Source organism: Rhamphochromis sp. 'chilingali' (assembly GCF_963969265.1).
Source record: "Rhamphochromis sp. 'chilingali' genome assembly, chromosome: 20".
In the NCBI taxonomy this organism is placed as follows: domain Eukaryota; kingdom Metazoa; phylum Chordata; class Actinopteri; order Cichliformes; family Cichlidae; genus Rhamphochromis; species Rhamphochromis sp. 'chilingali'.
In genome coordinates this window covers 20978185-20991020 of record NC_137947.1, presented here as the reverse complement: position 1 = coordinate 20991020, position 12836 = coordinate 20978185, and the positions used below count along the sequence as shown (strand labels likewise).

At 39.6% G+C, this 12836-nt stretch overlaps 1 protein-coding gene across 3 annotated transcripts in view; it reads right to left on the bottom strand.

Moving 5' to 3' along the window:
- Window positions 1–12836, bottom strand: part of rgs7a (regulator of G protein signaling 7a) — a 50923-nt gene that overhangs the window by 19968 nt on the left and 18119 nt on the right. For all 3 annotated transcript variants that reach the window (XM_080868870.1, XM_080868871.1, XM_080868872.1), the window contains one exon: window positions 4996–5092. In XM_080868870.1, coding sequence (XP_080724996.1) covers window positions 4996–5092 — 97 coding nt within the window. The remainder of the gene's footprint in view (window positions 1–4995; window positions 5093–12836) is intronic.

The window sequence follows — 12836 nt, the reverse complement described above, 5'->3', positions numbered from 1 at the left end:
TCCTTTTGCCATTTTTCTGGAATGGAGAAACATTTTGGATGGATGGATGCTATTTAGCCTCTTCTCCACCTGAAAATGAATCACATTCAAATCTTAGAACAGCATCCTCTGTCCCCAGGCATTTTCACACCACTGCGCACCATGTGACTTTGGCACTTTGGTTAAATATATATTTTGCAAGCTATTATTACTGTCTGTCATACTGACAGGTGAAGGTGTGTGTGTGCAGACGAAAGCCACAGACGGCAGGGAAAAAAAGGTGTGAAATGGAGACATGAGGGAATTCATGCAGGGAGACATTCGAGCCCCGTGGCTGTATCTCTGTCCATCGAGCTCCCTCTCAGTCTGTCTTCATTTTGTCTTGCACCCCTTTGCGTTTTGGAGCCCCATAACCAGATGAGATTTTCCATGGATTAACATCATTAATACAACCTCATTTTCACACTACCAAATCTGACCCACTTTCAAAGAGAGAGCTTAAATGAGATGTGTAAGATAATCCTCTGACAAGGCTGTTCTCTGAATTAATTAACATCATGACCATAGATTGGTCTGTACTCTTCTGTGTGTGTGTGTGTGTGTGTGTGTGTGTGTGTGTGTGTGTGTGTGTGTGTGTGTGTGTGTGTGTGTGTGTGTGTGTGTGTGTGTGTGTGTGTGTGTGTGTGTGTGTGTGTGGGTACAAATGCATGCATGCCTCAGAATAAGTCAATAACATGAAAAACCAGCAAAAGCTGAAGTTGTCTATTGTCAATCACCATGTTATTCTTAAAATAAATTATATATGAAGTATTGTTTAAATACTACAGCACACAGTTGCATTAACAGCTGACCATTAATGCTTATACATAATAGAAAGAAAATCTATCTTAATTTATATACAGTATGAAACTGTACTATTGTATTGTGTTATTATTATTATTATTATTATTATTATTATTATTAAAAGCTGTAAAAATAATTTTACACTGTAATGTAAAGGAAAATATCTTCTACACAAAATAAAATCATAAAATCAACATAAAGCTGATACTTAAATAAAGAATAAACAATAATAATAACAATAATATTAATAATAATAACAATTAAGGATAAATAAAGGACAAAATTATACTCAGGCTTTTGAATGAACTGTAAATGGTTCATGCCATAACATCGCTTTGAAAAAAAAAACAGAAATATGAAGTGTTTATTGACCTCTGTGATATGACATTTCTGAGCATCTATAGAAATATTTTCACCAGCAGCCAGACATTTTGTAAGCCATGGCTCTGTTGCTCACTTAAAAATATAAATGCAATACAGCAAAAACACACTGAAAACACACACACACACACACACACACACACACACACACACACACACACACACACACACACACACACACACACACACAGACCTCTTGTATCACAGACATATCAAGCATCTTGGTATGAAATAGTGGCACAATCTATTGGAGTAGGTATCATGCACAACACAGAAAAATGGGGGGAAATGCCAGTAAAAACAGAAAACATTGATTTTTAGGTCCTGAAAACTTTCTTTATGTATCATTGTTGTGTAAGTGTTTGATAGAAAAAGTCCTGTGTGGATGTATACATCAAGGGGTGAATTTTTGGCTTGCGGTATAAAAGACTTTGAATTATCTGTGATGCTATAAAAATGCAATCGATTTACCTTTTCACCCTTCTATGAAAGCCTGCATGGGCAAATACTGCATTTTTCAACATAAAGAAACACTTTGAGGATTTCATTTTATTATCCAATCACAAGAATCAGAAAATCCACAGACATCCCTGTAAGGGACAAGGTCAAAAAACAGTAGTGAATTGCTTTGATCTTCTGGTCCTCAGGCATCAATGCATTAAAAACTCAAGCAGTAACTATAAAAACTACAGTCTGGAGTCTTCAGTGGAGACACTTGCAGGATATGGATAAAAGAATCAGGGGATACGGTGATAAATATGCCCCTGTTCAGCATTAAAACTGAACATACAAATGTTTTAGCTTCAATATTCAAAATGTTATTATCGTATTATTTTTGTTGCCATATCACTGACAAAATAATATTATTTTGTTTTATTGACTTAGAAATAATTTAATCCTGTTTTTGTTTACATTTTACACATTGTGCTGGGGTGTGGTTTGTAGCTCATCTGCAGGAGAGCAGTGATGGCGATGCATCGAGAGCAGGCAGCGGTGCATCACCGTCGATTGGAACAGCTGTGGGACCAGTCTGGACACCAGACAAAAGTGTTGCAGAGAGTTGCCTGAGCTGGTTCCTCACCAGCACCGGCCACAGTGACGTCCTTTCACAGCATGGGGGAGGGAGATGACCCACAGACCTTCGACAAGGTCTTTCAGGCCACAGCGGAGGCATGTTTCTGGCTAAAGGAGGAGTGGGTGATGAGGTTGCTCCAGGTGCTTTCTTGCAAAACCCCGGCAGCAGTTCTCAGCTTGACTGCAGCAGCGAGGAACAGCTTCAAAGATGTCTGCCAGGTGGTAGTCAACCACTGGGATTCCCACCTGGGAATTATAAGGACCAACCTTTCACCTATGCCATCGTTCATGTCTCGCACACTAAAAGAGCCATATGAATTACTGGACATTAAACCTGTTTGGACCAGCACCTACCACCCTCAGACTGAAGGGCTGGTGGAGTGACTGAATAAGACTTAATAAGACTGAATAAGACCTGATTAAAGAAAACTGGCATGAATGTCCAAGCCCAGCTAAGATTCAATACGCTCTAGACCTAAGAGCTGAGCTATACACACTGGGGAGGTTATCACAAGAGAATATGCCCCAAGCCCAAGAAACCACTTCTCTGGTGAGCCTGGTTAAATACAGAGATGAGGATTGAGGGGCCAAATTCCACCATTCCTGCCTACCCGATTATGATAACCATTTCACACAGGCCCAGAGAGCAGATGTTGCTGCATTGCAACAGTGATTTGAAGATGTGTTCTCTCCCCTGCCCAGTCATACCCTTCTCACAGAGCACCATTTTGAAATGCACTCTGGCATGACGGTGCATTCACAGCCCTGCAGGTTACCTGCACATAAGAGGCAAATTGTTCAGGGGGAATTTGCTGAAATGGTATAACTGGGAGTAAGAGAAGACAGAGTGCGTGGAGTAGCCCCATAGTTCTTGTGGTGAAGAAAGGTGGTTCTATACAGTTCTCTGTTGATACCGCAAGGTGAATGAAGTGTTTGATACCTACCCAATCCCACAGGTTGCTCCTGGACCGGTTAGACAATGCTCATTTTTTTTCACAACACTGGATTTAACCAGGGGTACTGGCAGATTCCCTTGTCTGCAGAGTCCAAGGAAAAAAAACGCCCTTCTCCACTCCATATGGTTTGTACCAATATGAGACACTTCTGCTCAATTTGTTCTGAGCCCCACCCACCTTCCAGTGCCTCATGGACCGGGTGCTGCTCCTACTTGGATGATGTCATCATCCACAGTGACACCTAGGCGGAGCATGTGCAGCGTGTGGCCACGGTACTGGAGTCCGTGAGGCAGGCGGGGTTCACGGCAAACCAGAAGGAGTGTATGGTTGGACAGAGGGAGGTACAGTATCTGGGGTACCATTTGGGAGGCGGGCAGGTGTGTCAACATATGGGTAAAACGACTCCTATCGCATCCTGCCTGCATCTCAAGACCAAAAAACAGGTGAGGCGGTTCTTGGGGCTGGTTTATCTACTTTACCACGCCCAGTTTTGTGTCCAGCTTCACAGACCTGACCAGCCCCTTGACTGATCTCACCCAAAAGGGTGTTCCAGATTTGGAGCAGTGCCAGGCAGCATTCTTGCAGGTAAAGAATTCTTGCTCTACACTCCTAACTTTTCCCTCCCTGGGCTGGGGCTGGGGGCAGCTTTGTCCCAGGAGATAAGGGGGGATTGACCGCCCTGCTCTATACATCAGCACGATTTGTCAGAGCAGGAGGCCAGGTACAGTACAGTAGAAAAAGAGTGAGCTGTTGACTCTCTTCGCTATTACCTCCTGGACTGCCATTTCAGCCTCTGTTCGGATCACGCCCGGCTACAGTGGCTCCATCGCATGAAGGATGCCAACGTCTAGATCACCCGGTGGTATCTGGCTCTCCAGCCTTTTGTTCAAGGTGGTCCGTAGTCATGGCTGACTTCCTCTCTCACTTGCAAGGTGTGGTATCAGAGGAGGCTGACCAGAACAGCTGATGACCATTGTCTAATCATGCTTTCCCTATTTGAGTAGGACGCCAGGACCTGACGGGGGAGCTGTGTATGGTTTGCAGAGCACAGGGACGCAGCTGGAAAGCTGCACAGAGATGTGGGATACACTGTAAATAAATACCTTACAACATGCAACACTGTGTGCGTGGGTCCTTTATCCTGTCACACACATTATCCCACATTTATTGAAAATCAGGTTGTATGCAATCATGCAGAGCAACAGAACTTGTCACCATATGTTGCAGTTCTGTTCCATTCCTGCAGATGTAACTGGTAAAGCTGCTTGCTAGCTGTGCTGTTTGCATATTTTATACAGAATTATGCAATTATATAGGCCAGATCTAAAATTAATCAATACAGCTGCATGCTCTGTATGGAAGACTTGTCATGTGATGACTGCTAGTTCCTTTTTTCAAGCCCGAAATATCCATTGATATTTCAGGTGTTTCTTGCTTAAGTTAGCAATTTAAATTTATGTGCTTGTGTTCATTTATTTCTGCTCACTGTTAAAACATTTTTTAGATCTCTTCACATGTCACTGTTGGTTGTATGCACAAAACCTCTGAGACTTCTAGCAAAACCAAACAGTGCATTCAGATCACAAAAACAGCCAGTGTTAATGAAAACATTTTTAAGCAATAGTTATATTGCTTATCGCATCTTGCCTGCATCTCAAGACCAAAAAACAGGTGAGTCTGAGTCAATAAATGGAAGAGAAGAGAAGAGAAGAGAAGAGAAGAGAAGAGAAGAGAAGAGAAGAGAAGAGAAGAGAAAACTCACCTGAAAAAACACTGGGAATCTTGGTTAGAAAACTTTTCACTGTTCTGATGGGGATGCCATTTTTCTCATCCTGCATGCGTGCTATTACCTCCTCCATCTGCACAAGACAGGGACAGTGGAAGAGAAGGGAGAGTGAGTACTTTCTGTGAACTTGTATAAGTAAGTGGAGGTTGTGTGTGTGCAAGAGAGAAAGAGGTACAACAGATACAAACATGTTTCTTTGTGGTTCAGCCACGTCTCCAGGGGACAGAGAGTAAGGCGAGAAAGTTAGTGACTAACCATCACAGCTGTCAGATTTCTGCCTCTCCTTTGACAAATCTCTCTGATGTGTGTCATTTGTCACATAAAAGCACCAGTAAGCTGCACTTATTGGATTCTGCAGTCTCTATTGAATTTTGGAGTTCTAGCAGTGAATTTTTATTATTATTATTATTATCCATTGCATTATATTTATATACTCAAACCACCACATACATGAACTGGGCAGAACAGAGACAAACATTAGAAATAGTATCAGTACTGTAAAATATATTGTATTGTCTTCGGCATTAACATTAAGTTAAAATGACAAAAACAGGTGTACAGCCACATACTGGCACACATGCAAACACACAAACATTTGCACACATGGCAAAGATGGAAATGCACTGGGAGTCGTCTCGAGGGCCTGGCAGGGCAACACAAGGCAGACATGTTTCCAAGAACACCCAGAAGGGAGCAAAGCAGAGCAGAGCATAGTGCTGACGCGTCACCACAATTGGATGCCAAGCTACCTCCCTAAACTCTTCCCTCAGTGTAAAAATATACACATGGAAAATATGTACGTAGAAATCAACACATTTTATTTGGTCCACCCACCACACAAACCTCAGTTGTAGTGATTCTATCAAGGTTTGTCCACTTTAACTCTACTATTTAATAATGGCATTATTTGTAAAATGTATGAATAGTGTGATTGCATTAAAAAGCTGCGACTTTTTTCAACCTCTCTCGACTACCATGACATGGATGACTGCAAACCTATATTGTAACTATATTGCAGTAATACTGCAAACAGGAAGATATGCAGCGTACATGACTTTTTTTTACCGATAACGTTTTAGATTTTAATTAAGAATTTTGCATTTTAATAAATGATGGACTTAATTTTTTATAAAAAGTTTATTTTAATCAAGCAGTAGACTTCCAAGCTGAACAGTCAAGCCAGAAGCACCAAAAACTGCTAATTTTCTAGTCGTTGAGCCAATAGTCATAGACTCCTGTTGGTATGCACACAGGTGTACACACGGGTATTCACAGACGCAGACTACAGCTTTCTTGGCTGCTGCCTCAAAGCACATTGTGCGCTGTCTATCTTGCGTGCTGCACAATATCGTTTATTATTTAGTATCTACTGATATCTACTGCTAGCTAGTTTATTGTGATGGTGCTGTTTTTTTTATTATGTTGCTCTTTGTTGTTTGCTTTCTCTTCTGTTTTTTTTCTCCATACAGGTGACCCAGGTGTTTTGTTTTTTTGTTTGTTTGTTTTTTTCTTTCTTCCCCCCCTTCTCACCGTCTCTTCTCCCCTTTGGTTTTCTTTCTCTCCCTCTCTTTCCTTCATTCTTTCTCCCTGTCCTATCCCCCAGTCATGTCTGTCCCGTTTGTAGCAACTGAAAATAAAATAAATTCATAATTATAATAAAGGTCAATCAAATGGACCAATATGGCAAGGCCATGATGATCCACTTGGTAAAATAAATCCGCTTGGCATCTTTCTTGGCCTTAAGACAACAATTTTGATGGCTAAAGATCCAAACGGGACACAAAAAAAAAAAAAAAAAGTCATAGACTCCTGTTAAAATATCCAACTTTACAGGATCAAAATGCATGGTTCAGCATGGTAAAAAAATGCTTTCACATTTATAGGTCATGAAATTCATTAATCATTAAATTGCACCTCTTCACTATGTGTGTGCTCTATGTGTCTAATTTAGTGGATTATCTGATTAATATTATGGCTTGTTTTGTTGTACAGACTGTCCAAGATGTTTGTTTAGAATTAAACAATTAAACTAGAATTGAATTCTAGTATCATCTTAGCCCAGTAGTTAGCACTAACTGGCCAATAAGTGTGTCTTTGCAAAAGCACCCCTATTCAGTTTATGAATATGGTTCACTTCTGGCTCCAAAAAACAAAAAAACTGCATGGAGGCATCAAAAAAGCTAAAATGCTACTGTTAAACGCATGTTTTATACTGTTGTGATTCTTACCGTTGTCTTTTTTGCTTCTAACTTACCCGCCCACACAGGCACAGGTAGTGAAAACACCAGTTGTTTATGCATATCCTATGAGATGACGTTGTCCTTCTCAGTGGATATGAAGGAGTACCTTAAGTTAAATATATTTTGCTGCTATTGTCTTTTTCCCAAAAACTATGCGGCAAGTGAAAGCTCCAAAGTGCTATGTTTCGTACAGGTGTTTCACTGTAATTTATTTTCAGTGGGTTTTTTTGTATTCAAGCAAATCTAACTTTGTGTTTGGTGTTTTGACATGACAATAACTGTGCGCTACACTGAAGGGTTGTGTTGTTCTTGCAGGTCTGACTTCATCGCTCATCTCCTTCAATTTAATTTCCTCTCCATCTTTTATATAACACACATACAGTATGACTTATCAGCTCAGCTCATGAGGGAAATTCAACACAATATGAATAAATACAACTGCATTTCATATAGATGTGGGTTTTGTTTAGGTGAAAATGAATTTCTTGGCCATATCAGTGAGAAAGAAACTGTTTTGATTATGCACAAGCTATGTTAACGACTTTTTTGTTTGACAAAAATAAAAACCGGGTGAAATGCATATTTTTGTCTATTTTGTTAATCTCTTGCTCCCACAGTACCATGTGAATTACCTGTAGCACTAAAATACAGTTCTAAAAACATCTTTAATCTCTCACACATTAACAAGATCTTAGCTTTAATTTTAAAAAAAAGCTCTACCTGAACTGCTTCTGGCAATCCTCCTTGAATTTCTGTTGTTTGTTGTTGGATTTTAGTTATTCTCACATGTGAATAATATCTGGGACACCAGACGAGTTTGTATAAATAGCAATGTTACACCAATTGCATGCCGATCTTCTCCCCTAAAGGAGTCCACAGTCCAATACCCCACATTCTAATCTGAGAAATAATATTTTATTTTAATGGTCAATGCTGCAATCAGTAACTTTCACTACTTGTATTCCTCTTTCATGACTACTGGTTATTTGGAAATTTAAGGATGTGAATGTCTAAATCAAAAACAGGTAAAGTAAACTGATGGAAATGGTGGAAGCTCTAGCTGACTAAGAAAAATTGGAGACTTTATTGAATTTATTTTTAACATTCAGAGACTGGAGCAGTCACTACATCACTATTTGTGTAGTAATTACACAATAGTAACAATGTCAGTATTTCTGTCAAATCTAGGAGCTTGTGGCTGGACTATGAATGCAAACAAACTACGATGGAGTTACAATTTTCACAATTTTATCAATAAATTTAGAAACAGTTAATTTTTTATTATGACACATATATTTCATGTAACTGCTATCTTGACCCCATTCGGTCATAAACTAATAGCGGACTGACTCCATGTTACATCGAGATGTCGCCGCCTTGATGCAACAAATTCGCTTTGAAGACAGCAACTGACTGCGAGTGGTTACAGACTTGCTCCCTGTCTCCAAAGCAACCATTTCAAAGGCAAGAAGATTGCAAGTATATTGCACATATAGTTGCAATAATTTTGGTCATGTCTAGTGGGACTGTAGAATAACAAAATGCTCAATGTCATTCTCTGTGCTTTTAAGTAGATTTTAAGTAGATTTGGTACAATGTTCAGGCTTGATTTAGAAAATCTTTCTAAATTAATCCAAAATGCATTTAGTTCATCCCTTTGGAACAATTGTACTTTACAGTGGCAACCTGTCTCAGTCTACCTTTCTCTAAAAGTTGGATGGTACTGTGAGCCACAGAGCAAACAAGGACAACAGCAACATTGATCAATACTTCACACACTCTCCCTCCTATCTCTGCAAACCGCCTACACATGGTAAAATGCCACCAGCGTGAATATTCAGGATCTAAAGCTCTTGGAGTCGGGATGCTCTCAGGCTTCATGTTGCGATGTTGCGAAGAAGAGACGGAAGTCGTTTCCACAAGAGAGAAGGAGGGGGAGCAAGAGCCTCTCTATCTCTCTCTTTCTCTGTCCCCCACCCATCCACCCACCCAGAGCTGTCTGACTGTGTCTCTGCAGCCTCTTAACAGATAAGAGTGAGTGTTTTGGCTGCACAGTGTGAATCATTGAATAATGATGGCACAGGACTCAGTACGTATGAAGTGACTAACAAAGCTCCGGATATAAGCACATACTGAGCTTCAGCACAGGGCTTCAAGCACTTCAAAGACTATCACGGAGGGTACTCAGGGTGCAATCAGAATGTTTTGAAGCACCATTTTCAGCAAAAAACATTTCAAACTAGGTTTGTAAATCAATGCTGCCCTCTTAGATTTCTTTTAGCCTCTCTTAAATGCAGCAAGCGCACTTATGAGATGGGCTATTCCTAAGAATAGCAAGTAAATAAAAGAATCATTGATTAAAAAGGTTATATAGTAAGCACATCAGCAAGGTGTCCATTAAGCTATGTTATTGAATGTCTTAAGAAATTTTTAAAAAGCTGTTTTGCTGTCGTGATGGGGAATGTTCACCGTTCATTTATAGAAACAGCAACAGCAACAACTTTTACAACAAGGTTTATCAAGTGAACCTTGGAATTCTTACCTACATGTAACTGTAAAACAATTTGGTCTAGGTGTTTTGAACCGTTTTACAGTTCAGTGACTGGATGCATTTTGGAGGGATGAGGTACCCCTGTGGGAATTAACAAACACGGCTTGAAAATTGCTGTCAGCAACTATCATCTTAACATTTGAAGCAAATTTTCCAAATATGAGTCACAGTTCACTCATTTTTGGATTATTGTACAACCTATAGGCTGCAAGAAGTGGTTTCACACTTTAACACATGATTGCTATTCATCTAGAGGTTGACCTAGATTTAAACCTCTGCACTCAATGAACTTATTTTTGAGACATTCTTAATGGGAACATTATTACCCATATAAACTTTACATTAAACAATAAAATTACTAGCTTCCTAGCTGTGCTGCTGAGGACATTAAAACCACTCCTATTCTTCTTTTTCTCCTCTTGGTCTTGCTGTCCCTGTTGTGATGGGTGACTCTTGCTGCACCAGTTGCACGAGTTGAATAGTATTATCTTGACAGTGTTATCTGAGGACAAGGAACGATTCCTCTGAAGTACATCACTTTCACATCATGAGACGTTGCATTCGTACACACTGCACAGGCATTCTCATCATTACATGTCACACAGCGCACACAACAATTATCAATCATATTGCAAGACCGTATGCTCACAGAGAATTCAGAGATATGCACAACAGACATTGTTAAAGCTTATGAACACAGAAGTTGGGGATTATTTTATTTTAAGCGCAGCATCAAAACAGGTGGATTACCTGGCTGCCTAAGGCGGCAGGAGAGCAGACTGAAATGAACCTGTGGCTATATAGCATGACAGGTCTACTAGATAAAACAATCTCTGCAGTTGGTTGATCTCATTTCCTTCTGAACTGAAGTCCTTTGATCCATGAATGAGGCAGAACCTGTGGTGGAGGCTCAGAGATAACAGTTCTATTTTTTCCCTCCACAAGCAGCAGTAGTTTACAAAAACTCCAACATGTAACAATACAGTAGGTCCAAGGTCAAAAGGCATTATCTTAATGATTTTATCACTTGGAACCAAAATGCTCACGTTCACATTTTCTTTCCTTTTATTTATTTATTTGGATTTTTTTTTAAATAAGCTCAGTATTTCACAAAGAAAAACCTCTCAAAGTTGTCAATAGAAACGGATCAACTCTCCTGGACAGGTTGATGCATTTATACACCGAATGAATGTACAAATCCCATGTGGAGGATAAGAACATGCAGGCAGTGTGCTGTAAACAGTTTCTCAAAGACAAGTGAAACTTTTTTAAGATTACAAAAAATAGCAATGGGAAGCATCAACTGACAAGGACAAAACATTGTTGTGGTTCAATGCAAACAAAGTTAGTAAAAAGCTTTACACTGCAGCAGCAGCAGCACACCATTTGGGCATTCAAAAAACAAAAAAGACCCAGCAGATAGGTGAGGAAAGTTATTGAGCTGGTGCTGCCAAGGTTGTTGAATAGATGCAATGAATCTTAAGTTTCTCTGAGGTTACCATATGAGTTACCACAGCAACACAGTCTGGGACCGCTATCACAAAGACAACTTTGGCGCACTGCCACCACTCATTCAGAGAGAAAGAAAGACGGAGGATGGGGAAAGAGTGCATGTGGTGGACAAAGGCGAATGCACTTTGCATGAAACATTGCAGTTATGTCTTTGTTGTTATTTGTAATTCCACAGCTTTTTTGGCGGTATGGTAAATTGTTGTTTCATTATTGCTTACAAAACTGTTAACGTCATTATAAACTTATATACAACGTCCTCAGTTATTCATTCGAGGTAAATGTTTGCCCGCTTACCAGCAGAGCTGTTGAGTAATATGGTGGCAACCACTGAGTTTTTGTATTTATTTTATTTTTTGACCAACAAAACAAAACAGTTTATACTGCCTTAAAATAGAGAAATCAAAAAATCGTCATTGTGGTTTACTCATCACTGTGTTATGAACATGTACAATAAAAACACCGCAAAGGACTGCCTAAAATGCAATACAAAAGAACAGCCATTGCATTGATACCCACTATTCACTCATATTAATGTGTGGACAGTTCAGTAAAAGCATGATCAATAAAACATGTCCAAAATAATAGATTTTATTTATTCGGTGCACATAGGCAATTTAACATTTTTGTATTTATTAAAGCAGAAAGGCTCGGGAATTGTCTCGCTAATATGCAGAATTCAATATTTGTTTACTAGCATTGCAGTGTTACTACACATCATCAATGAATAATTTTGCTTAAGAAAAGAGACCACAGAAATGATTGATATTTTTTTCGCTAACTGTCTAAATGGAGTAATTATTCTAGCACTATGTGCCACCCACAGAGAAAAAGATCACATCGATCATCAAACACTTAGGGTTATAAAGTGGAAAAGCCCTAATATGTAATCCAAGAAAAACAGGGAGACACCCCAACAAAGCTAAATTCTCTGCACTGGTAACAGATGGTCATGTTGGGTTTGCTTTGCTCACTCTAATCTTGCATAAAGCAGCCTGATTTGAATTTCATTCAGTTTTAAATATTTTCTCAGCCCTTGTCTTAGGTTTCTTTCTAATGCCTATTTTACATTTTTATTTTCCCTTGCCTATCTTTCTTTATTCAGTCATCCCTTCAATTTTCATAGGCGTGTTGATGGGAGATTTCACATGGAGCATGAACAACAGTCTGTTTCACAGCAGGCCAAGATCACATAGCATGAGGAACAGATGCCCAGGTGAGAACACTGCCTGGGGTGAAGGCAATTAATCCGAGCTGAAGGTAAATTTCTGTTCTCTGTAAGGCAGATTCTGCAAATCACTGATTAGTCATTTAACAACATCTGGAGTTTGGTGCTTGATAAGCTTTGCTTTCGGTTGTATTCATCAATACAGCTCTGTCTCTGTGTACACAATCAGGCTCCATTGAGCCATCAGTCATATGTGAGCATCTGTTTCCTCAAATGTCCCTTCACTCCTTCCCACTTTCGAATGTTCTCTAGCGCTGAACATTTGTTTCCTCTGCCTTCTTTATTCTTC